This window comes from Lithobates pipiens, unplaced genomic scaffold, assembly GCF_037356315.1.
Source record: "Lithobates pipiens isolate NorthernLeopardFrog02 unplaced genomic scaffold, aLitPip1_a1.2 Scaffold_22, whole genome shotgun sequence".
Taxonomy (NCBI): domain Eukaryota; kingdom Metazoa; phylum Chordata; class Amphibia; order Anura; family Ranidae; genus Lithobates; species Lithobates pipiens.
The window spans coordinates 121307543-121333872 of record NW_027507784.1 but is presented as its reverse complement, the minus strand read 5'-3'; the positions used below and the strand labels follow the sequence as shown (position 1 = coordinate 121333872).

General features: G+C 40.5%; 1 protein-coding gene across 1 annotated transcript in view; it reads left to right on the top strand.

Moving 5' to 3' along the window:
• LSS (lanosterol synthase) overlaps window positions 1-26330 on the top strand; it is a 51846-nt gene that overhangs the window by 21192 nt on the left and 4324 nt on the right. Inside the window, exons 9-20 of the mRNA XM_077448165.1 lie at window positions 2177-2295; window positions 2790-2887; window positions 4249-4276; window positions 7315-7371; window positions 9751-9822; window positions 12675-12725; window positions 16936-17085; window positions 20292-20388; window positions 21178-21283; window positions 23285-23350; window positions 24686-24766; window positions 25094-25258. Coding sequence (XP_077304291.1) covers window positions 2177-2295; window positions 2790-2887; window positions 4249-4276; window positions 7315-7371; window positions 9751-9822; window positions 12675-12725; window positions 16936-17085; window positions 20292-20388; window positions 21178-21283; window positions 23285-23350; window positions 24686-24766; window positions 25094-25258 — 1090 coding nt within the window. The remainder of the gene's footprint in view (window positions 1-2176; window positions 2296-2789; window positions 2888-4248; window positions 4277-7314; window positions 7372-9750; window positions 9823-12674; window positions 12726-16935; window positions 17086-20291; window positions 20389-21177; window positions 21284-23284; window positions 23351-24685; window positions 24767-25093; window positions 25259-26330) is intronic.

The window sequence follows — 26330 nt, the reverse complement described above, 5'->3', positions numbered from 1 at the left end:
ATTGAGGTTAAGATGTATATTAGGTGTGTTATTACATTGGGGTATTAGCACTTTCAGGTTTTTTTCTGGCCTTCCAGCCTAGTCCATAGAGTCCACTTGGGACTCTGGGCTGCTGTGTTGTCATTGAGACACAATTTTAGTCATTTTCACTGATTTGTATGTTTTTAAATTAGTTTATGTCCTTTCAATAATACAAATTGTAAACCATTTTAAGTATGCCTATAAAGTCCATTCTTTCCCATTTCCATTGGTTCTGACTATTCAATAGGACGTGGCATAGTATATCTTTTTGTGCTGTCCATGGTGCCACCCTGTGGTGACAGACCGTTCATGTATTTATAGGAGCACTGAGTGTAATTTCTGTCTGCTGCTTGATTCTTCTGTTATCAGCATTAATTACTTCAGACAAGTTTTCCTGACACCAAGAGAAAAATAATGATGGAAGGGAGCTCCAGCTGATTGACAGCCTCAGCTCTGTGCCTGTGTGCTATGTGAAGGGAGGTGTGTCCATTCCCTCCAATCAGCTTTCAGAGCTCTCCTCACTGAGCTCTCCAGAGTGTAGTTTCAACTCTCCTCCTCCTTTTTTTTTGAACTCTCAGACAAGCTTTCTCAGCACTTTGAACAGATGTAGAAAAGAGCGCCTGCAGATAGACGGGTACAAAGTATGTAAGAGGATTTATTTAATCTTTGTGTGATACCTGAGGCCAGTCACTTCACTGGATATATCATATTCATATACCGTATATGAAAGGGTTTACAACCACTTTAACAAATTGTTGGCATCCTGTTGCATTTAAGGTACATCATACTTTTGAAAGAATATAGTTGGTTGTTTCTTTTTGGATAGAATGGGGAAGGATTAGCATCCCTGCTGGATTTTTCTGCTATCCAGGGACTTTGCTTACTGTCCCAGTCACAGTAGTTTTACAAGACAGGAAGTGAGGGAAAAATCACAATCACAATTAAAATGCCCCTCTTAGCAAAGTAGTGGGATGGCAGAACCCCTGGTTGATTTTTACCTCTTTGTCCTTTTTGCAGATTTTCACTTTTTTCCTGTCTGGTAAAACAATTTCACCATGGCAGAAATTGAGAATAAGACCCCTTTCACACTGATCCACCCCTGACATCAGTGGTAAAGTGGCACTATTTTTAGCACCGCTTTAGGCTGGGTTCACACTGCTGCGGGGGGAGATCCGGATGTGATTCGCACCGCACTGCAGTGCAAATCACATCCGATCTCCGTAGCGATGCGAGTTCAGCCATACAGATAGTATGGCTGAATTCGCATCGCTCCCGCAGCAAACTCGCACGGGACCTTTTTTTTGGTCCGCAACAGAATCGGATCGCATGGGTGAGTCGGCAGATCGCACTGCGATATGCGGACGGATCTGGGGGTGTCATTAACATATCATTGACACTCCCAGCCGTCCGCATAGGGCAGTGTGAACTGCCGGCGGGAGTAATGCTATGCGGGAAAACGCTGCGGATTCGTTCCCGCATCGCAGCGGTGTGAACCCGGCCTTACCGTTGTTTTAGTGGTGCTATTTGACGCTAGCGGGGCAGTTTTAATCCCCCAATAGCAGCCGAAAGGGGGTTAAATCCACCCGCAAAACACCGCCGGATCAGCATATTAACGGCGGTATCGCATGATTTTCAATGGGGAGCAGCGGTGGACGAGTGGTGAGTTCACCGCTCCTTCACTGCTCCAAAGAAGCTGCTTGCAGGACTTTTTCTCACCCCTTGCCAGCGCACCGCTTCAGTGTGCAAGCCCTCGTGCTTTCACACTGGAGTGAATGGAGCCATTTTTTCAGGCGCTATGCAGTCGCTATTTTTAGCGCTGTAGCACCTGAAAAACTCTCCAATGTGAAAGGGGTCTAAACCTCTCTAATGGAGATCCTGACAGCAGTGAAAACCATGTGGGGTTGTAATACGTCTCCCTTCAGTCCACAACTAAAAAAAAGTTATGACATACACTTTAATGACGTTACTCGAGATTAAAACACTTTTCATTTTTAACCTCAGTAATATAGTGTTCAGATTACAAAAATCTATACATCCCACAGAAGATTTTAGGTTATTGTGATCAGGTCAGGGAATGAGAATTTCTTTTATGGGTTATTGCACTTTGCCTTTTGCGTCCATTTCTGTTCATTTATATGTTTTTATTTTTTTGCAGTTCTGCTGAATATATATGAAGCGTACCACATTCCTGCCCTCCGTCGTCGCGCAGTACATAAACTATATGACCACATTACAGCTGATGACCGCTTCACTAAATGTATCAGCATTGGTCCAGTAAGAATTTAGCTCATGCACTTTTAGTTTTAATAGATTAAAGCTGGCCATAGACGGATTGAAATTTGACCTGTTCAGCAGGGAACTAGAAGAATTTCGACTATTGTGTGACCATCCCTGTTTGACAGAAGTAGATTGTTTGATTGACTTTGTCAAAGGGACACACAGGAAAACTTTTGCCGATTAGCAGACAATTGGCTGCAGCTGCTGATCAATGTATTCTGACAACGCCCTGTCCTGCTGTCACATTACAAAATCTTAAACAGAGGAATTCCTCCATCCACCTCATTTTTATGGATGGATGAATCTGTTAATTATTTTTTTTTATTCAGCAAAATGGCTAAACATAAAAAAAAGAAGAAGAAACTACCATCTATGGCCAGTTTGAATCAATACTGATGGCACATGAATGACTAGATTTCATTGATGGAATTAATACTGATGACATGCAAATAACTATATGTAGCTAAAAGACTGGCCTTTATGTTTTACAGATCTCAAAGGTTATTAATATGCTAGTTCGATGGCATGTGGATGGATCAGAGTCTCCTGTATTCAAGGAGCATGTAGACCGCATACCAGATTATCTTTGGTGAGAATATTGCTGCAGCTAATGGACAAATGGTGTCACTTACACCCCTTTCACACCAGGGTGTTTTGCAGGCGCTATAGCGTTAGAAGCTGCACCATTGTGTGTAGTGTGAAACCCCCGAGGGCTTTCACACTACAGCGGCGCGCTGGCAGGACGTCAGAAAAAAGTCCTGCCAGCAGCTTCTTTGGAGCGGTGAAGGAGCGGTGTGTTTACCGCTTCTCCACCACTGCTCCCCATTGAAATCAATGGGGCAGCGCTGTAATGCCGCCGGCAAAACGCCAGTATTGCGACGTATTGCCGGCGGTTTTAACCCTTTCGCGGCCGCTAGCGGGGGGTAAAAGTGCCCCGCTAGCGACCGAAATGCGCCGCAAATCCTCCTCAAATCCGGTGGTAAGACGCCGCTAAAAATAGCGGCGTTTTACTGCCGATGCAAAGGGCGGTGTGGTGTGAAAGGGGTCTTAGGGAACAGATGCAAATTAAAATGGAGTTGCTTCATGCTCATATCTGTTTAACCACCTACTCCCCCAGGCCAATCTTGATAGAGCTCACATATATGTAAAAATCTGCATTTGTTTGCTAGAAAATTACTTAGAACCCCCAAACATTATATTTTTTAAGCACCGGCCCTGAAGAATAAAATGGTGGGTGTTGCAATTTGTTATGTCACTCAACATTTGCGAAAAGGATGATTAAATGCAAATTTTCCCGGAACAAAAAACTTTATTGAATTTCAGTGAACAAAAACACAATATAATACCCAATGTTTTGGTAAAACATAAAATATGAGGTTACGCTGAGTAAACAGATACTAAGCATGTCACTATTTAAAATTGCAGACGCCCGTGGAATGGTGACAAGCTATGGTACATTCAAGTACCCATTTGCATAGCTTTAAATCCTTTACAGGTTACCAGCTTAAAGTTGCGCAGAGTTTTTTTCTAATCAACTTTATTACTATCACAAGGGATGAACAGCATTCCTTGTGATAGCACGGGCCATGACAGGTCCACTTTATGGAGAGATTTGGGGTCTGTGTGACCCCTTATCTCTCCTCTGACCTCTAAAGCAACCAATCAAACCAATGTTGGGTTGATTGGCTGCTTTACAAGCTGGTAAAGACTTGTAAACAAACAAACAAACCAGAAATGTCAAAATCCTTGTTGCTTTCTGGTATTTGATGCCACAGAGTGGGAGGAACAACAGAAGTTCCTCTTACTTTGTCTTGTGCACAAGTGGCTCCATCATAAAATAAACCTGCCTGTACTCTATTATGTTGTCTATCACTGACCAAATCTGTGTAGTCTTTTTCTCTTTTGTTTTGCTTGATGTTCTGCTTTTCATACAGTATTTATTTATTACAGGTTGGGTCTGGATGGAATGAAAATGCAGGTAAATACTGTTTTGTATGCTTGCAAACTCTATTTGCTATGTTTGCGTAGAGTAATTAGAATATTTATGTTTCTGAAATTTTTAATTTGTACCGATAGCTAGCAATCAGCTTCTGTGACCAATCACAGCTGATCACAGCGGTAACCAGGAAGTGCCGGTAATCGTCTTTCCTCAGTTCCTCAGTTTGCGCTGACAAGACCTGCTGATCAGCAGCTCTCCTGACAGGGAGGGTCTGCGCTGATAATCAGATACAAATTTAATATGGGTACAGACAGTGTAGAATAACCGCGCAATTGTCATTCAAAGTGTGACAGAGCTGAAAGCTGAAAATTGTTCTGGGCAGGAAGGGGTTGAAAGTGCCCTGTATTGAAGTGGTTAAAGTCTCTCTTGCGTTTCTTCATATAAGCTTCACAATATTATTTACAAGCCACCAATGTGCAGTTTACAATCTAAAAATTCACCAATCCTTCACATTGTGCTCAGAGATTCCCACCACCGCTGTGCCTAAGTGCTCACCTCCAGATGTGGACCTGTCTAGAAACAGGTCACAATCGCCTTCACCATTGGGGATCAATCTGACTCATGCTTTGTTGGTGATATTGGTGTTACTCCTCTTTCTATTCTCAAGATTCAAAACAAACTTTCAGGAATATATAAAATAGAATATTAAATTTAAACCTGAACCCAGCGCTCCTAAGGCCGCGTACACACGGGCGGACTGTCTGACGGACTTGGTCCGCTGAAACGTGTTTCAGCAGACAGTCCGCTCGTGTGTGGGCTTCAGCGGACTTTTTCAGCGGACAGTCTGGCGGACTAAGTCTTTCGGAATTTCCGTAATATTGTCCGTCCAACTTTGGTTTCAGCGGACAGTCCGCTCGTGAGTAGGCAAGTTGGACGGACTAAGTATGGCGCATGCTCAGAAAGGATTTACACGGCGAAAGGTTGCATTGCTGTCTATTGGATTTCCGATTTCTAGTCCCGTCGTACGTGCTGTACACGTCATCGCGCAAGCTTTCAACGGACTGTCTGCTCATCGTGTGTGGTCAAGTCCGTTCATTCGAAAGTAGAACGGACTGTCTGTCGGATTGTCTGACGGACTTAGTTGGCCAGACAGTCCGCCCGTGTGTACGCGGCCTAAGAGCTCAGCTGAACTTGCACGCTCTGACCAATTAGCACTATGAGAAGCTCTCTCCTCTTTAGTGCTCAGCAGCTGATATAAATCCAAAGACAATACTATACAATGTGGTTGACCCTACGAATCAAACACTAACAGCGCTCTTTTGCACAATCTGAGTGGTTACTCAGATCTCTAACGTGTTTGCAAACAAAAAACTCTTATTAGAACAATGTAAAACACATGCCAAACATGATTATCATTTTACAATATAAAAGAGTCCTTCAAGCAGAGAGACGTGTGGATGGAGCAAAATCTTCCCCCGTGAGGTTGTATTTCAAAAACAGTAGATGACTGTCCTACACCATCACCGTTTCCACCAATATGTGTGCCCACATAGATGGCTGCTTACCAGAGCACCTCTGCAAATGGGCCTTTATAAGCTGGGACTTTCGGTATGGCTGATTCTTCAATGTTCCTTACTCCTCCACTCTCTAGCATAGTCTCCTCATTACACGTAAGCATGTAAAAATACAAAGGGACTGGTATAGTGTTATACCCTTTATTAAAATGATCCTCTCCCCCCTTTTAACATAATGCACTTACATTTACACATAATAAAATGGCTTAAAAACATGTCAGCATAGCACTACAAACATCTCACCGCCGACCGATCTTTGCTTTGAACTGTCTGCTGGTAGAGTCCCAGGGTTCGTTTGCTATGGCCGACCATACACTCCGCGTGACCACGCACTGACGCGTTTCGTGATTACGTCTTCAGCCCTCTGAAGCGGCCATCTATGTGGGCACACATATTGGTGGAAACGGTGATGGTGTAGGACAGTCATCTACTGCTTTTGAAATACAACCTCACGGGGGAAAGATGATAATCATGTTTGGCATGTGTTTTACATTCTTATAATAAGAGTTTTTTTGTTTGCAAACACGTTAGAGATCTGAGTAACCACTCAGATTGTGCAAAAGAGCGCTGTTAGTGTTTGATTCGTAGGGTCAACCACATTGTATACTATTCTCAAGATTGTTGGCCCATAGATCATAGAAAAATTAAAGGTGTATGACCCCTTTAAGAGTTAGACCTCATGCCGTCCTGCGCTCTGCAACCAAACTCAAAAGGCATAGGGACCACACATAGTGTAGTATTACTTAAAACCACTTTAGTTTTAGAATTAAAATTAAAATGCACTTACAATATTGTGAAAACACTGGCATAACAAACTGACAGTATGGCCACATTCCTGCGTCATTTCCCATTTAGGTTCTCAATCCTGTCACCCGTCTAAGCCCTACACGTTTTGTCATGGTCATATGAATTCTTAAGGGGATCCTACTGATTCTACCAACTATTTCCTTCAGACATGGGCTTTTTAGCAGTGCAGTGAGCAGAATATAGCAGGCCATAGTAACCATTCCCATTATTTTTTTGTAGTTAGACAAGTTAAAGATTAGTTGTTAGGGATTACTGAACCTTGTAAATTCATATTTACCTTTATAAGGTAGCCAACACTGTAGCTAAGTAATGCAGCCTGGTCAAGGACTCACCCCAACCCAGCTTGTGATTGGACATTGAAGAAGCAGAAGCACTCAAAGCACACAGTATAATTGACCCTTGATTAGCTGGTAGTGTTTACCCTTCTTTCGCCATTGTAAATACTGGTGTGCAAAGCATTATAAGTGGTTGATGTAAAGACATATGTTCTTTCTATGTAAAGGTGGATTTAATGTTTTTTTTCTATATCTGCCTAGACTTCAGTTTTAACATGGGCAATGCTCTAATGAATTAATAAGGGGTCCATTGACTCCTGCATGTACATGTATGATTAGTAAGTCAGCATGTAAGTGTACATGTATCATAAAATATCATGGTTTTAGTCTCTTACCTTAATGCATTTTTTTTTATTCACAGGGAACAAATGGCTCTCAGCTGTGGGACACTGCATTTGCGATACAGGCATACCTGGAGGTACAAAAGCTGTTGTAATTATTGCCTTATCAAGTTATTTTGTTTTGAAGAGAGTTGGTGAGGGACAGAATCACTGTCAAAGTTGTATTGCTTTTTGTCCCCTTTGGGAAGATTTGGCACCACTTGCTGCCTTGTCATGCCATATGGGTATGACTGGTACAAGAAGAGATTATAAATCTCCATAGCAGAGAGGTGTTATATGTAATTGCAAAGTTACATTTCCATGTGTTGGCTTGTATACTCCATGGTACAGTGAGTGACCATAGCTAGTATAGGAATCCTTGGCTCCCAGCCAGCTAGCAATCGTAGCCACACTGATACATCCAAACTTCGATGGATGCAAAGGAAAGAGTTGAGCGATCTCAGACACACAGGGGTATGACGTCAACGCGTTTCGCTGGAAACCCCAGCTTCATCAGGAATTGGCGTCCTCTAGCTGGGACTAAATACACCTTCTGACCAAGCTTCTTTTTACTCTTAAGGAGACCTAATGCTCCATCTGCTTATCAGCAAAATTGGATGTGTGAACAGTGTTATAGACCTCATATAGGTATCTCATCCACTGATAGGTCACCTCCTCATGAATTAAAGACAGTGCACATACAGCGTTCCACCTACCAATCGAATAATCAAACAATATGTAGTGAACAAGTATACTAAAAATATAAGAAATACAATTATATGAAAATGAATAAACAATAAGTAAATAGATCATTTAGAAATAAGTAAGGGACGAATCAAATGTAAAAGAAACAGACATAGCCTACACCAGGAGTACATATTTTTCAAGGAACTCAATGAGATTCAAGTCTAATCAGTCTAAAAATACCTGTAGATTTAACTCCCTATTGAGTCCTTTTTGTATTTAATTTGTAAATCCAGAATTTTTCTTTTTTGAGTAGCATTTTATCAGTTACCCAGCTTCAGAGCATAAATCCCCTTCACCCGCAGCCCGTCGACTTTTGACTGATGGTGAAGGAGAAAATGTTAAGCTAAGGGACTTTTTGGTGCCTTGTGTTTAATATCACCAAGATGTTTGCCAATGCGGACATGCAGTTGGCATTTAGTTTTACCTAGTTTTATTGCATTGACATTGTAGACTGTAAATTACTTTAGTGGTTGCACAGTTTATTAGACTTTTGATTTTGTATTTTGTATGTATTTAAATTGTCAGCGTCAGCGACCGTGTCACTGTGTTCAACAAATTTACATATCTGGAAATGCCTACATGGAACCATCCCTATTGTTCTAGGAAGGGACATTAGCTAAGAGTCTACAGATGTCCGTACATATTTGGACTGAGTAAGCATGTCAGAAAGCTTAGGGGCCCTACGGGCAACCATATGTAGATATTCTCCCACTATACCAGATAGTATCGGACAACGAGACACTGTGCGCCATACTGGGTAATAAATCTTACAGGTTCTTTCTGTTTATCCTGTTCATGGAAGGAGGAAGAAGAGACACGTTCCATAGTCAATAAAAATCTATCTTGGTTTAATGCTCTTTTCTTTGCTTTTGTTAAGACCTTATGAGTATAGCCTCTTTCCATAAATCTAGCATACATTTCATCGGCCGCTTTTTTTCAGAGTCACTAGTGCAATTCCTCTTAATATGGAGAAATTGGCCAATAGGTATGCCTTCCACCAGTGATTTAGGATGGAAACTATCTGCACGAAGTAAGGTGTTAGCCTTACTTAGGTTTTTGATAAGTAGAACTTTCAAATTGCCCATCTTTTTTGGAGATCCTGAGGTCTAGGAAGGGAATTGATTTCAGATCGAAGCTGTAAGTGAGTTTAATGTTGCATTCATTATCATTGAGCTCATTAATGAACCCATGCAGATCTGTTTCACTTCCATTCCAGACCAACAGAATATCATATATATAGTATAGCCATACACCCACTGATTTATCAAATGATTTAAATTTATAGACCACAGTTTCCTCCCACATACCCAAGTGCAGGCATGCACATGAAGGTGCCCATGGGGCACCCATAGATGTGCCTAAGACCTGTTGATGGTTGATTTCATTAAATTGAAAAAGGCTGCTATGGAGGACAAATTCCAGTAGGTACAAGATGAATTAATTTTGGTGGGCCATTTCAGAATAAAATTTATCCCAAAAAATAATCCACAGCTTTTAGTCCCGAATAGTGAGGTATCAGTGTATACAGAGATTCCACATCGATACCTACTAGGACTAGGTACCAGTCATCATCTGTCTCTATGTGAGACAAATGGGGAATTTTCATGGAGACAGAACACGAGGAGTCATTTCTGTAATGAGGTAAACTCTGACAGAAATGTTATATGTGTGTGTGTGTGTGTGTGTGTGTTTGTATGTGTACTCATATTATTTTTTCTTAAAACTTGCAGGCTGGAGCTCACAAAAAGAAGCAGTTTCAGAAAGTGTTGGAGAAAGCACATGAATTTCTGCGTTTTTCACAGGTGCAGTACAGTGCTCACTAGGGGGAACAAAAGATGATGGAATTTGGATGTGTAGTGTAGATGTACAGTGCATCTGGAAAGTATTAACAGCACTTCACTTTTTCCACATTTTGTTATGCTACAGCCTTATTCCAAAATTAATTAAATCAATTATTTTCCTCAAAATTCTACAAACAATACCCCATAATCGCAACGCGAAAGAAGTTTGTTTGAAATCTTTGTAAATTTATTAAAAATAAAAAAAATAACATGTACATAAGTATTCACAGCCTTTGTCATGACACTCAAAATTGAGCTCAGGTGCATCCTGTTTCCATTGATCATCCTTGAGATGTTTATTCAACTTGACTGGAGTCCACCTGTGGTAAATTCAGTTGATTGGACATGATTTGGAAAGGCACACACCTGTCTAAATAAGGTCCCACAGTTAACAGTGCATGTCAGAGCACAAACCAAGCCATGAAGTTCAAGGAGTTGTCTGTAGACCTCAAAGACAGTATTGTATTGAGGCATAGATCTGGGGAAGGATACAGAAACATTTCTGCAGCATTGAAGGTCCCAATGAGCACAGTGGCCTCCATCATCCATAAATGGAAGAAGTTTGGAACCACCAGAACTCTTCCTAGAGCGGGCTGCCCGACCAAACTGAGCGATCGGGGGAGAAGGGCCTTAGTCAGGGAGGTGACCAAGAACCTGATGGTCACTCTGACAGAGCTCAATCGTTTATCTGTGGAGAGAGGTGAACCTTTCAGAAGAACAACCATCTCTGCAGCACTCCACCAATCAAGCCTGTATGGCAGTGGCCAGACGGAAGCCAGTCCTCACGAAACGGCACACGACAGCCAACCTAGAGTTTGCCAAAAGGCACTTGAACGACTCTCAGACCATGAGAAACAAAATTCTCTGGTCTGATGAAACAAAGCTTGTCTGGAGGAAACCAGATACCACTTATTACCTGGCCAATACCAAAGGCGTGGCTATAGGACAAGTCTGTGATTGTCCTTGAGTGGCCCAGCCAGAGCCCAGACTTGAACCTGACTGAACATCTCTGGAGAGATCTGAAAATGGCTGTGCACTGACGCTCCCCATCCAACCTGATGGAGCTTGAGAGGTCCTACAAAGAAGAATGGGAGAAACTGCCCAAAAATAGGTGTGCCAAGATTGTAGCATCATACTCAAAAAGACTTGAGGCTGTAATTGGTGCCAAAGGGGCTTCAACAAAGTATTGACCAAAGGCTGTGAATACTTGTGTACATGGATTTTTTTTGTTTTTATTTTTAATAAATTTGCAAAGATGTCAAACAAACTTCTGTCACATTGTCATTATGGGGTATTATTTGTAGAATTTTGTGGAAAATAATGAATTGAATGAATTTTGAAATGAGGATGTAACATAACAAAATGTGGAAAAAGTTAAGCGCTGTGAGTACTTCCGGATGCACTGTAGGTAATGCAAACATGCCAAATATATATCTTATATATATATTTTTGAAGATATGTACTTGATGACTGTGACAGTTACGTATATACCCACTTAATTCTAGTAACATTTGTAAGTACCCTAAACATTAGGTTAATGCAGTACTAGCCTCAAAATGAATGAAAATGGTCACCCTCAGATGTTTGTGTTGCTGCAAACAAACACACCATTGTCTTGCATTTTTGTAGGTTGTATATCAATATTTAGATATAGTAGCTGTATTTTGTTCCCAGTTTTTGTGCTAAGAACATTTTCAGCAAGTACAGAAAACACTTGTTGATCTTGCCGAAAATGCAATTTCTGTAAGATAAAGAGAGAGCTCAAAAAACCTCATCATTATTGTATAATAAACTAATCCCATCAATTCACCATGTAATGAAGGTGATCAAATGTTTGAAGTTCAACCTGTGTGACAACCATGGCTCCCTCCATAGATACAATGGAGAAATTAGATACAATGGAGAAATAAGTGCAGAGATGAAGGCACAGGGAGCATGCTATTCTCAGGATCAAAACGTAAAAATAAAGAAAAGCAAATGCATACATCTCATCTAAGGATTAGTAAGCTGCAATATAGTATATATATATATATATATATATATATATATATATATACGGTATCTCACAAAAGTGAGTACACCCCCTCACATTTTTGTAAATATTTGATTTCATGTGACAACACTGAAGAAATTACACGTTGCTACAATGTAAAGTAGTAAGTGTACAGCTTGTATAACAATGCAAATTTGCTGCCCTCTCCAAAATAACTCAACACACAGCCATTAATGTCTAAACCGCTGGCAACAAAAGTGAGTACATCCTCAACTTAAAATCTCCAATTTGGGCCCAATTAGCCATTTTCCCTCCCCGGTGTCATGTGACTCTTTAGTGTTACAAGGTCTCAGGTGTGAATGGGGAGCAGGTGTGTTAAATTTAGTATTATCGCTCTCACTCTCTCATATTGGTAACTGGAAGTTCAACATGGCAAAGAACTCTGTGAGGATCGAAAAAAAAGAATTGTTGCTCTACATAGAGATTAAGCATTGCTGCAGAGGTTGAAGGGTTGGGGGGGTCAGCCTGTCAGTACTCAGACCATAAGCCGCACACTGCATCAAATTGGGGTGTGAGGGGTGTACTCACTTTTGTACTATATATATATATATGTGTGTGTATGTGTGTGTATGTGTAATTTTTATTTATTTATTTTCATTATTATTTTTTAATAGGCTTTAAATATCAACTTTGCCTTTAGAATGTACAGAAATGTTTTTGTTTTTACTAAGTTTATTCTTTAACCCAAAAAACAGAAGCAATATAACAACTATGTGTAAAGTTTTGTGCGTTGTAATTTGTGTATGCTTTTGTGTTACAGATACCAGATAATCCTCCAGAGTATAAAAAGTACTACAGACAAATGAACAAGGTGATGTGTACCTTGGGGCCTATAGCTATAAACAACACTGTAAAATTATCTTTGGTCAAACTTTACCCCTATAATTCTGCCATAACATCCATTGTATTAACCTCCCTGGCGGTACCATTATTTCGGATTTTAGGTGCTAAAAGCGGTACCATTATTTTGCATGAAAATTTGGCGTTTTATATTGTAGTCCTGCAATTCTTAGGAATAACTCTCTTAAATCTGTCCAAACCAGAGTCTAGCAGACATCCCAGGTATGATAAAGTTTGAAAAATTAAATCATAAATTATAATATAATAAATAATTATAAATAATTGTACCAAATAATAATATAACAATAATAAAAATTATTCAATAATGTAATCTAATCAAAAACACTGAAATTTGCCGAGTTGCAGAATTGTCACTGTCATTACTTTTCAGTATTTGATGACGGATCTCCCCACAAATCGCTATCGCTCAATTCTGCGAGTCATTCTAATTTATTATCGCTGTTTTCTAGCTGGTCTAAAATCATTTTTGATGTAAAAGGACAGTTTTGGTTGCTATGGACAATCTCCAGTTTCCAGGCATAAAGAACAGTTTTTACAATATAAAACTGCATGCAGGACACTGGGCAGACCACTAGGGACAACGGGGATGTGAAATATTTACATACAGCAATGTAATCTGTAAGATTACATTATACTGTATGTATACTGTTTATTTCACTTTTTGAATTTGGCGCCGATCTCCGTGCCCGTGCGTCGCAACGCTCGCAGGGCACGGAGATCGCCGATGTGATAGATCGAGCGAGGCACGGCTCGCTCGTACAGCGAGGAGACATCGCTGGATTCGAAGGAGAAGGTAAGGAAACCTCCTCCTGGATCCAGCGACGCTGTCCCGAGTCTGACTCGGGGATACCGCTTTTGGTATGAAAAATCCACCCCGAGTCAGACTCGGGAATACCGTCAGGGGGGTTAAAGTGATTTTAACTTCTATGTTTTTTTCTATTTTTAAAATAAAAAACATGTTATACTTACCTGCTCTGTACAATTGAATTGCACAGAGTGGCTCTGATCCTCTTCTTCTGGGGTCCCCCGCTGGCGCTCCTGGCTCCTCCTCTTTTTGGTTTGCCACCATATGAAACCACTTCCTGTGGTGGCACACCTGTGGTCTTGATACCAAGCCATGCTGTCTGCATCCATAGACACACATGGTGCAGTTTGGCCCTGCCTCCCACAGGATTTGATTGACAGCAGCAAAAGCCAATGGCTCACACTGCTTCAGGAAAAGCCTTTGAGAGCAAGGAGAGCTGCTACAGATGGGCACAGTGCTGGATCGGATGATACAGATACTGAATCTTTTTACCTTAATGCAGGGAATGCATTAACGTAAAAAATGTTTAGGCTTTAGAACCACTTTAAGCCTATCAATAGCTTACTAAATCTGTGCTTTGCTACCCGATAAACCAGTTAAACAGAAGTAACAGAGGATTCTGTATATCATCCTATCTAGGGACACCTGTTAGTTTTTACAGTACGCTCAGGAAAGGAGGAGGAAACCATATGGTAGCAAGTGAAAACCAAATGGCTTGTTAAAAAAGGCAAATATTAAATGTTGAAATCCACAAGAGCCAATGGGGTTGATTTACTAAAGGAAACTCCACTTTGCACTACAAGTACACTGCAAGTGCACTTGGAAGTGCAGTCACTAAATCTGAAGGGAAGATCTGAAATCAGGGGAAGCTCTGCTGATTTTATCATCCAATCATGTACAAGCTAAAATGCTGTTTTTATTTTCCTTGCATATCCCCCTTGGATCTACAGTGACTGCACTTCCAAGTGCACTTTTAGTGCAAAAAGGATTTGCCTGTAGTAAATAAACCCCTCGTAATTATTCTGACTATTTGAACAAATATGAAGTCTAAGGCCGCGTACACACGGGTGGACTGTTCGCCCAACTTTGTCCGCTGAACAGTGTTTCAGCGGACAGTCCGCTCGTGTGTGGGCTTCAGCGGACAGTTTCAGCGGACAGTCTGACGAACAAAGTTTTTCGGAATTTCCGTAAGACAGTCCGCTGAAACTTGGTTTCAGCGGACAGTCCGCTCGTGTGTAGGCTTGTTCGACAAACTAAGTTTCGCGCATGCTCAGAAAGGATTTACACGGCGAAGGTTGCATTGCAGTGTATTGGACGTCGAATTTCTCGTCCCGTCGTACGTGCCGTTCACGTCATCGCGCACGCTTTCAGCGGACTGTTCGTTCATCGTGTGTGGTCAAGTCCGTTCATGCAAATTTTGAGCGGACTGTTTGTCGGATTGTTTGACGAACAAAGTTGGGCGAACAGTCCGCCCGTGTGTACGCGGCCTAATAGTTCACTTTGGGTTAGTACCCTTCATGTACAACAATTGCTCTTTGCATTGCATTATCCCTTCAGTTCATTGAAGGACTTTGTGTCCTTCCACCAGTAGAATTCTATTAAAGTAAAACTAAAGGCACAACTTTTTTTTTTTTCATTTCGGATAGCATAAGTGAGTGCTATATCAGGTTTTTTCCATCCTTGTCCCACTGTGGAGATTTCCCTTCATTTCCCGTCCCATATCCAAAACAGTAAATTAGAGAAAAGCCCTCCAAACTGATTGAAATTCCTGGTTGTCACCAGGGTCCCTGGAACTAGTGACCCGATTGAAAGATTTCCCCTCTCTTCCTGTTCTGGGGACAACCCAAAATTTGGGATTTTCTTATACTTTCACTTTAGGTGATAATGGTAAATAGGACAAATGGAGAGGGTGGATCTCCATAGCTGGAGCACAGACACCAATGAAAACGTGACGTGTTCTGATCTCTCCACTCTGTCCAAACAAAATTTGCCTTTGGTTATACTTTAAATAATCAGTAAGCCCAACATTAGCCATATTAAACATACTGTATCTAATAATACCATTCAGAAATATGTACACAATTCCCCATATCTCTAAACTGTGAAAAATTGTAGTAAAATGTCTGTTTGCTGTTGTTGGGGAAAGCCATACTTAGGAATACTTATTCTTTGGAGGAAGAGCACAGGTCAGATTTTCTCATAATACATGACAAACTGTTTCCCAGAGCTAGATTAAATGCATGTTAGGGGGATTCACGAGGAGTGTCACAGGCATTGAATTGAATTATTGTATTCTCCTAAAAGTGAAATCTGATTGATTGCAGAAAAATTCAGAGCTCTCTCTAGTGACTAATCTGTAATTATGAGATTACTATAGGACAACTATAAAATAATTTAAAAACGTGAATGTTATACTGAAATTATGTTAAAGGGTAACTCCACTTTCAATCGAAAAAAAATAGCTAAATAAATAAATAATATAGCATATACAATTGTTACTCAAGTCATATTGTCGTTGATTGTTATTAAAAATGACCTTTCCTTTTCACTGTGCAGTGCTAGAATTTTCTAAAAAAAATATGGCTACCTAAAGACGTACACAGATGGTGTACAGAACGCCCCCCAGAAATGTAATTTCCTGCTTGTGTGATTAGCTAATTGATTTTCCCAGATATAAATCAGATTTTGAGCATCCTCTGAAACAAAAATATTATTTTTGATGACATACTCCCAAAGGGAAATCATGACTGAAGGGATGCAGGTCCTGCCACTTTCCTCATTAGAGCCCTGCAGGTGCAGGATAATTGTAAAATCACTCCTATAAAGATTCAATCTGCATGTGGACACAGACAAACAGCTATTTCTAGAATAACAAAAAGTAGGAATCGGCTAAAAATGTTAAAATCCATGCAATGTGCATAGATCACCTAGAGGGGAATTTTTTTTTTCAATAAAAGTGGAGTTACTCTAACATCAACAACAATCCAAATGTGCACTTACAGAAAATATTTTGCATGTTTTTGGACTTTCCTTGTAGTGCTTTAGAAGAACAACTGGGGGTCATTTTTATTTATGTGTCTTTGTTGGATAGTCCAACTATCAATGGGAGCTGCCTGAAGTATGTCTATTGTATATTTTAGAAATAATTTTCATAAAAATGTAAAGAAGTAATATTTAACAGTAAATGCCTCCCACAGAACGGTGCCCAATGCAAAACAGCAATTCAGGTCCAAAAAGTTATAGGGTGAGAGCAGATCAGTTAAGTTACATATTGCAGCAGCTCAATAGCAGCTAGAATGCTGTGCATTGTTCTATATAGCATTGACTCTATGTTCCTCTGTTTTTTGTATAACAGGGAGGGTTTTCATTCAGCACTCGTGACTGCAGTTGGGTTGTGGCAGATTGTACAGCTGAAGGACTAAAATCTGCCATGCTGCTCCAGGAAAACTGCTCCTTTATATCTGATCACATTCCAAGGGACAGACTACGACAGGCTGTAGATGTGGTAAGACGCTTTTAGATTAGAAATGTCTAAACATAGTAGATTGTAAGGCTGGCCGTACATGGAACAACTTTCATTCTACAATCATATACAAGAAGTACCCCCCCATAGGAATACTAGGGGACTTTAGGGGCAACTTATCAACAGAATGGTATTATTGAAAATAGAAATGTATTATTTATATACAAATGTGTGGTGCATACATCACAATAAACAATAGCATAAACAAGAACAGAATTATATAACAGGCAAATGCAAATTCTTCAGTGTTAAGCACAACATGTTTCAGGACCGATGTCGAGTCCTGTCCTCAGGGGCATTCCATGCGGAGTGATACAGCTATATAAAATTCTATAATGAGATTAGATCACACATCAAAATCAACATCAGGGTCAGAGAAATAAGCATCTTTGAAATCAAGTTCAAAACAACGTATCAGTCAAGTATGAACTATGCAAAAAAGGTACCGCCTAGTACATAGCCAGCGATGAATCGCTGCAAGGAAGTCTGGGTGAGTATAAGGAATATTCGTATTTGTTGAAAAAATTGGTGAACATCAGATAGACATGGAAGAATGCATCACTGTTTACCCACAACACAGTCTTAAACGGTGTTGCTGTTTATTAATGATGCTGACAGTTGCCTAGAGAGCAAACACATCCCTACAGAGAGAACAAATTACACTGTAAATACAAAGCTTAACTACTTCAATACAGGGCATTTTCACCCCCTTCCTGGCCAAGACAATTTTCAGTTTTCAGCGCTGTCACATTTTGAATGACAATTACGCGGTCATGCAACACTGTATCCAAATTAATTTTTTCCCCACAAATATAGCTTTCTTTTGGTGGTATTTGATCAACTCTGCGGTTTTTATTTTTTATGCTATAAACAAAAGAAGAACGACAAGTTTGAAAAAAAAAAAAAACAATATTTTTTACTTTTTGCTATAATAAATATCCCATTTTTTTTAAAACATTTTTTTCCCTCAGTTTAGGCCGATATGTATTCTTCTACTTATTTTTGGTAAAAATAAATCACAATAAGCATATATTGATTGGTTTGCGCAAAAGTTATAGTGTCTACAAAATAGGGGATAGTTTTATGGCATTTTTATCATTATTGTTTTTTTTTACTAGTAACGCCGGCGTTCTGCGATTTTTATCTTGACATTGCGGGGGGAGATATTGGGCACTTTTAACACCATTTTGGGACCATTCACATTTATACAGCGATCAGTGCTATATAAATGCACTGATTACTGTATAAATGTTACTGGCAGGGAAGGGGTTAACACTAGGGGTGATCAAGGGGTTAACTGTGTTCCCTAGGGAGTGATTCTAACTGTAGGGGGAGGGGACTCACAAGGGGAGGAGACCGACCAGTATTCCTCTGTACTGGGAGCACATGATCGGTCTCCTCTCACCTGACAGAACGTGGATCTGTGTGTTCACACACACAGAACAACGGTCCTGCTCTTTTATGGGGCAATCGCGGGTGCCCGGCGGACATCGTGGCTGGTGGGCACGTGTATCGGCTCCCGACTGACGAGGGCGCCTCCCAGATGGCTAGGAAGCACAGGATGTAAGGATGGGAGATCGTCCTGCAGACGTCATATGATAATAGGCGGGATGGGAAGTGGTTAAACAAATAGCTGTCTTATAACAATATAGTATTAAATGCTGAATTATAACAATTAAAATAGGAACCAATATCATAATAGAGGTTGGTTCACAATCTTAGTTAATGAATTTTAGATGGTATATAGTACTGAGCCCAGATGGAGTATAAGCTGCCCTCTAAGTATCCAGGCAAAGCAGTACATCAGTTCACTGGAATGCAGCAATGCAAATAAAGCATATTAGTAACAGTAGTGACTTTCTTTCTAGCAGCCACAGGTTTGCTCAATTTCCCCATCAGCACATACAGTATCTCACAAAAGTGAGTACTGTATGTGTGGCAACAGAAACGCAGTCAATATAAAACATAATGTTTATTGCTAAATAATAATTATATAACATGTAAGAAAATTAATTAACCTCCCTGGCCGTATGATTCAGTCTGGATTTAGGTGCTGAAAGCGGTACAATTATTTTGCATGGAAATTTGGCGTTTTATATTGTAGTCCTGTAATTCTTAGGAATAACTCTCTTAAATCTGTTCAAACCAGAGTCCAGCAGATATCCCGGGTATGATAAAGTTTATAATATAATAAAGAATAATAAAAATTATTCAATAATGTAATCAAATCCTAAAACACTGAAAAAGGGACACTTTTTGGTTGCTATGGACAATCTCCAAATTTCAGGCAGAAAAAAACAGTATTTATAATATAAAAGTGCACGCAGGGCATTGCACAGACCACTAGGGACAAAGGGTGTGTGTATTTTTTTATACAGTACTTTAATCTGTAAGATTACAGTGCTGTGTGTGTTTTGTGTGTTTTTACTTTTTTGAATTTGCCGCCGTTCTCCGCTCCCGTGCGCCGTAATGTCGCAGGGAACGGAGCTCGGCGGCATTCGGCACTGTGAATTGAGAGGAGGACAGCTCGATCACACAGCGTGGCGGACATCGCTGGATCCAAGGGACAAGGTAAGTAACTCTCCCTGTGTCCTCCCTGTATCCAGCGATGTGATCCCGAGTCTGGCTCGGGGTTACCACTACTGTCCGTAAAATCCCAACCTGAGCCAGACTCGGGATTACCGCTAGGGGGGTTAATAGGTTTGTGTCCATAATGACAACATGTAACAAACATAGTATGTAGAAAACTGGCAACAGTGATAAATGATACATTGTTTAATAAACATATGACCGCTGCACCAAGATAATACATTGTAGTGTAAATATATAACAGCCATCCTAGCTGACATGGACCACCTCAGAAACTGTATAAAAGATAAAACCTGTATATATAAAACTGGCCTAAACCATCCAATGAAGATGAGATGCATCTAAATAAGCCCTACGTGTTTCGTGGATCGATTCCACTCTTCAGGGGCACATACATTAAATATATATGAGCTAAATATGAAGTGGTGAGATTGCAACAAAAGTGCAGCTCAAGGCGTCTGTCCCTGGAGTTGAGGTACTGGGACCCTCTTTTTTCAATGTGAGTTTTAGTTGAGACCAATATAAACACGCCACTGGACTTATATAATTTCCTTCTGTGTAAACTGGTAACATTCACAGATGATCTAATGATTTCACAGCTTCTTAGCATGAGAAATTCTGATGGAGGATTTGCTACATATGAAACAAAACGTGGTGGCCGCCTGCTTGAACTGCTGAATCCCTCTGAAGTGTTTGGTAAGTAGGTGATCTGAATAATAGCATTTTGCATCCCAGAAATGTGTTTTCACATATCCCATTGACTTCCCTGACAACGCACAGAGAAATTCAGCAAAATTCAGAGCTCCCTCTAGTTAGAGATATGTACTGTAAATATCATTATTTAAATCATTAACAAAAATATGGAAAAGCAAATTTAATGAAGAACTCTGGGAATTTGTTTTCCTTTTGCAGTGGGCTATGCCTGTACTGGATGGGTTAACTGCCCGTTTTTGTCTAGTGGTGAGGAGAGCGGAGATATACTTGCCTAATCTGCTGATCCTCCAAACACAAGGCCAGTCCCTGCCACTCCTGAACCCCCCCCCCCCCCGTCGTGCATGCAAGCCACCCTGTGTATGGACTGTTTCTGACGTCTTTACACCCATGAACTGGCTTTGGAGCTAAGGATGGCAGGAAAAGTCCACCGTTGGACCTTGGGGGAGTGCTGCTTTTCAGAGGATCGAAGGCTCGGGTAAGTATAGCCTTTCTGTGTACCACTGGCCAAAACAAGGAGTTAACCAATGCAGTGTGGGCACAGCCCCACTGTATGGGATTTTTTTTCCACCAGAGTTCTGCTTTAAATACTGCACTAATAAACCAAAAAAATGTGTGCGCTAGAAATACACCACACATTTCCTTTAATAAGCATGAATACATTATTTTTTCAAATGTCTACTTTGAACAAATCCACACTTTGATTATGCTGTCTTTTAATCACTGTATACATTTGCAAATAGCCTTGTTGTAAGGAAAACATATATATTTCAGGGGACATCATGATTGATTACACGTATGTAGAGTGCACATCTGCTGCGATGCAAGCCTTGAAGCATTATCAAGCCTGGGATCCTGACTACCAAACCCATGAAATCAGGTAAGCAATCACATACCCATCGCTGACAGCAGTGAATAAAGCACGAGGAAGTTGAGTTGGGCTGACATACAAACAGCTCCATTCAGATAGTATTTGGGGTTGATTTACTAAAACTAGAGCCTGCAAAATATGGTGCAAGCTGCATGGTAGCCAATCAGCTTCTAACTTCAGCCTGTTCAATTAAGCTTTGGCAAAAAAAAAAAAAATGGGAGGCTGATTGGTTTCTATGCAGAGCTGCACCAGATTTTACACTCTTCAGTTTCAGTAAATCAACCCCACTGTTTTTTCAGTTGTTTTTCGTTCATCCTTAATTACGAATTTTTATGCAAATTATAATTATTTTTTGGGTTCCTTCTTAGTACATCAAGTGGATACTAGAGATGCACCAAAATTTCGGCAGCTGAAACATATCGGCCAAAAATTGTTAACGCCATTTTGGCAATAAGAGAAAATGATGCCGATAATGGCGCAGAAAATCCACTTGATTTTGCAGTGCTTTTACTATGCTTATGGTGTGTTTTTTCATAGGTCAAGTTACTCAAAAATCACATTAAAAATGTAACATGGCTGCTTTATTGAAGCGTTCTTTCTGCATTTTCAATGCATTTCAGTGAGGAGGTGCTTTTTGGTGCGTTTTTTTTTCAACTGAACAAAAATGCAGCAAGCAGGATTTTTAACATCACAATGGAAGTGCAACAGACCAGTGTAAAGACATATATAGAATTGAAAGGAATACATTTCTTTTAAACATTTCTTGTGCTAAAGTTGCCAATGATGGCTGCCAATAAATTCATATTCATTTAAACTCATGGTTATTTATTTGAATTTGAGATATTAATTAAAAAGTCGAATATAATACAATTCTATATAAAAATATATACGGTATATCTTTTAAAAAATGTCTATTCGGTGTACCTGTAGTGGATACTCTTCCTTCTCAGCATGTGACTTGTATACATACGTCTAAATCAAGATAAAAAAACTTTAGGTATCATAATACAATTAAAGCTATGTTTGCTTTCTTGCATGTGAGCTGTGATATCAGTCTCATAGTTACAATATATTAAAGGGAAAGCCCAGAAAGTGAGTAAAAAATAGCCCCACCCTCCAGTCTCATATCACATAGTTTAGTGTGATGTATGATACAAACAGACAACCAGCTTTATGTTTACAATAATACTTCCAATCGTGAACATATTATGGCTGTGCTGTATGCTACATTGTTCAAAAAAATGCATCATTGTGTTGTGCTTGATGTACTCTAATCTGTCCCACTTTGCACTCTGTGTTGTACATGACATACTTGGGCTGCCCTGCTCTGTATACTGTGTTGGACATACTGTAGCTTACGCTGGACAACCCCACTCTTTACATTGTGTTTTAATGACATACTTCAGACCTTTTCACCTTTCTACACTGTGCTGTAAGTGGAATACCCAAAACAGAAGAACAAAAACATATGATACTAACACACGCCCTAAAAAGTTAAACTACATATATTTATTGGCTATGAACAGAAAAAATACAAAAAGCATAATCCACGATACCCCTTAATATATTTTTTGATTACATCCCCCGCTATTAAGTAGGTCAGTACTACTTTTTGGATTGGAGGCTGGATTCCATAGTTGCTTATATTTTGTATACTGTAAGTGGAATACTCCAGACTGACTTATTTGTAGACCAGGCTGGACATGACATACTGTAGACTGCCTCAATCTGTGAGATGCAAGGTACGTTACATGCTTCACATACTTACCATGATAATTAGAGGAGCCCTGAGTTCCCAGGCCATTTACTGATGGAAAGCTAGTCACATCCTCCAGGCCTGTTATGTGGCCAGGGGTTGGAAGATGGCTTTGCAGAAAGGTAAGGATCTAGATCACAATCTCTTTAAAGTTATGTCTTGTCCAATAAAGCTGGTGTTCTTGTGTAACATATCGCCATATTTGTGATGTAAAACCTTGTTTGATAGTCATTATTTTATTTTTATTTTTCTAGAGAGACTCTTCAACGTGGGCTTGATTATTGTCGTTCAGTACAGAGAGAAGATGGGTCCTGGGAAGGGTGTGTGTTCATATATTTTTATTTATATCGTATTCATCAAGGAACAAATTAAAGTACCGTATATACTCGAGTATAGGCCGACCCGAATATAAGCCGAGGCCCCCAATTTACCCCCAAAAAAACTGGCAAACTTATTGACTCGTGTATAAGCCGAGGGTGAGACATGCCTGTCCATCCCTGTGTGTGTGTCCGTCCATCCCTGTGTGTCCGTCCATCCCTGTGTGTCCGTCCATCCCTGTGTGTCCGTCCATCCATCCCTGTGTGTGTGTGTGTCCATCCATCCATCCATCCCTGTGTGTGTGTGTCTCCATCCATCCATCCATCCATCCCTGTGTGTGTGTGTCTCCATCCATCCATCCATCCATCCCTGTGTGTGTGTGTCTCCATCCATCCATCCATCCCTGTGTGTGTGTGTCTCCATCCATCCATCCATCCATCCGTGTGTGTGTGTCTCCATCCGTGTGTGTGTGTGTGTGTGTGTGTGTGTGTGTGTGTGTGTGTGTGTGTCCAGCCTACCTGTGTCCCGAGCCTTTGTCCCGAGCCTCCGTCCCGTGTCGTGCCTTGCCTTCGTCCCGTCCCGTCCCGTCCCGTCCTGTCCCGTGCCGTGCGTTGCCTTGCCTCCGTCCCGTGCCCTCTTCGTCGGCGGCCATTGTAAAATTCAAAAGCCGCGCCTCCTCCTTCGCCTGTGATAGGCGGAACACTGAATTTCCCAGCAGCCTGTGTTCCGCCTATCACGGACGTCGTATCATCCTCGTCCGTAGTACGAGGATGAGCGGATGCCCGTGATAGGCGGAACACAGGCTGCTGGAAAATTCAGTGTTCCGCCTATCACAGGCGAAGGCGGAGCCGGAGGCGCGGCTTTTGAATCAGAATGGCCGCTGTCTGTCTGCTCGACACGCTGATCGAGCGGGCAGACAGCGATGACTCGAGTATAAGCCGAGGGGGGCACTTTCAGCCTCAAAAAAGAGGCTGAAAATCTCGGCTTATACTCGAGTATATACGGTATCTAAATTGTTGGTGTCTGTCCTCATTACTTCTAAATTAGTTTTTTGTGCCGTGTTGACATAGGAAAAACATAGTGAATGGTGAAAATAATAGAGGAAGCAGATTTCCCTTATGCTTGGAGGTCTCCTATCATATTTCTTTTTTTTCTGGGGTCTTTTTCATTCAGGGCTGCTGTAGGGCAAGATATGTCAGTGCATGGAAAAATGTTGCCCTCCATGAAACATGTAATATCCATAACATCTCTTCTGTTTCTTTCACAGAAATGAGTCAATAAAAAAGGCCAATCTGACATCTTTATGAACATGGATTTATACTATCTTTATTTTTCAGGTCATGGGGTGTTTGCTTTACATACGGCATTTGGTTTGGACTGGAGGCCTTTGCTTGCATGGGATATAAATTCTCTGATGAGTAAGTACAGATTCGACATTAAAGTCAGATAGACAGATCTTTCTTTATCATGCTTTTATTCAAAAATATATGGGCACAGTGGCAGGGTAATTGGCTCCTGTTAAAATTGCCCTAGTATGTGAATGCGTGTATGTATACATGTAAGATAGGGACCTAGATTGTAGGTTCTTTGAGGGCAGGGACTGATGTGTTGGCATTATATAAATACCTGTAACAAATAAACTTGATTATGAAAGGTATACATGGGCTAGAAAATGCAGGGTTTACAAATGAATAATTATCTGCAGTGTATGCATAATTACTCTTTTTTTCTCTGTACCTGTTCAGCTGCCCAGAGATCAGAAAGGCATGCGATTTTCTGCTGTCACATCAAATGAAGGATGGGGGCTGGGGAGAAGATTTTGAGTCCTGCGAAGAAAGGAGATATGTTCAGAGTGCAAACTCTCAAATACATAATACATGCTGGGCTCTGATGGGACTAATGGCTGTTGGGTAAGTTTTTGAAAAAAGTGTGCCTGGCACTTCTGAAGCAAAGTCACGCAATATAGAAAAAAGTCACTTATACTTTTAAAACTCACACTCCCATTGCTGAGTAATCAGTAGTGAGAAAATCATCAGATTTGGCTTCCTTATTTAAAGAAGAATTTCAGGTATGGATTTTTTTTTTACATAGCTTGGACCAATGTAACTATGCATATACTATACCTGTGGCATACCTCTAGAAGCTAGTAATCACTGTAGTAGGCACCCCTATTACAGTGATCTCTATTAGCTTCTCTTGGTAAGTGGCTTCCCTGCTGCATGGTGAACACAAAAGGTCAGCTGCTTGGCACAGGCACTATACAGAGAATGCATTTTCTGAATGAATGCAAAGCATTCTCTGATTAGATGCGGTGGCGGGTGTGACATCACTGCCCATCTCTCTACCTCGAATCAAAGCTTTGATTTGATTCATTGAGAGAATGCAAAATAGCCTATGAATGAAACAATGCAGCAGTCTGCATGATCCAGAAGCTAGTGTAGATCACTGTATAAGGGGTATAAGGGGTGCCTACTAAAGTTATTACTAGTTTCTAGAGGTATCCCACAGATATGGTATATGTATAGTTACATTGACCCAAGTTGGACCGATGTGATATTTACAAATATCCATACCTGGTATTTAAACCCAAGAACTAAAAATGCAGTGTATTGCAGCTTACCAGTTTCCCTAGATGCAGTGGCTGCATTAATTTTTACATTTTCAGACTAACAACATTTTTAGCAAATGCAGAAAATAATGGTTGATCCTGCCTGAAATGCTGTGTCATTTCAAGAGCTGATATGAAAGCAACATTGTCTTTTCTTCCATCTGTAGGGCTAAGTTCATACCTGTGCATTTTCTAGCAGTTTTCAGATGAACAGGATTGCACGACAATTGATTTAACCTGGTTTTCTAAGGGTCACATTAACTTCTGTGCAGTTTCCTGCAGTGCGTTTTTGGAAGAGGTGCAGGGACTTTTTTCATGCTAGAATGTGCAATTTTGGGTCCATGAACTTCAATGTACATGCATTTTTGGTAGGA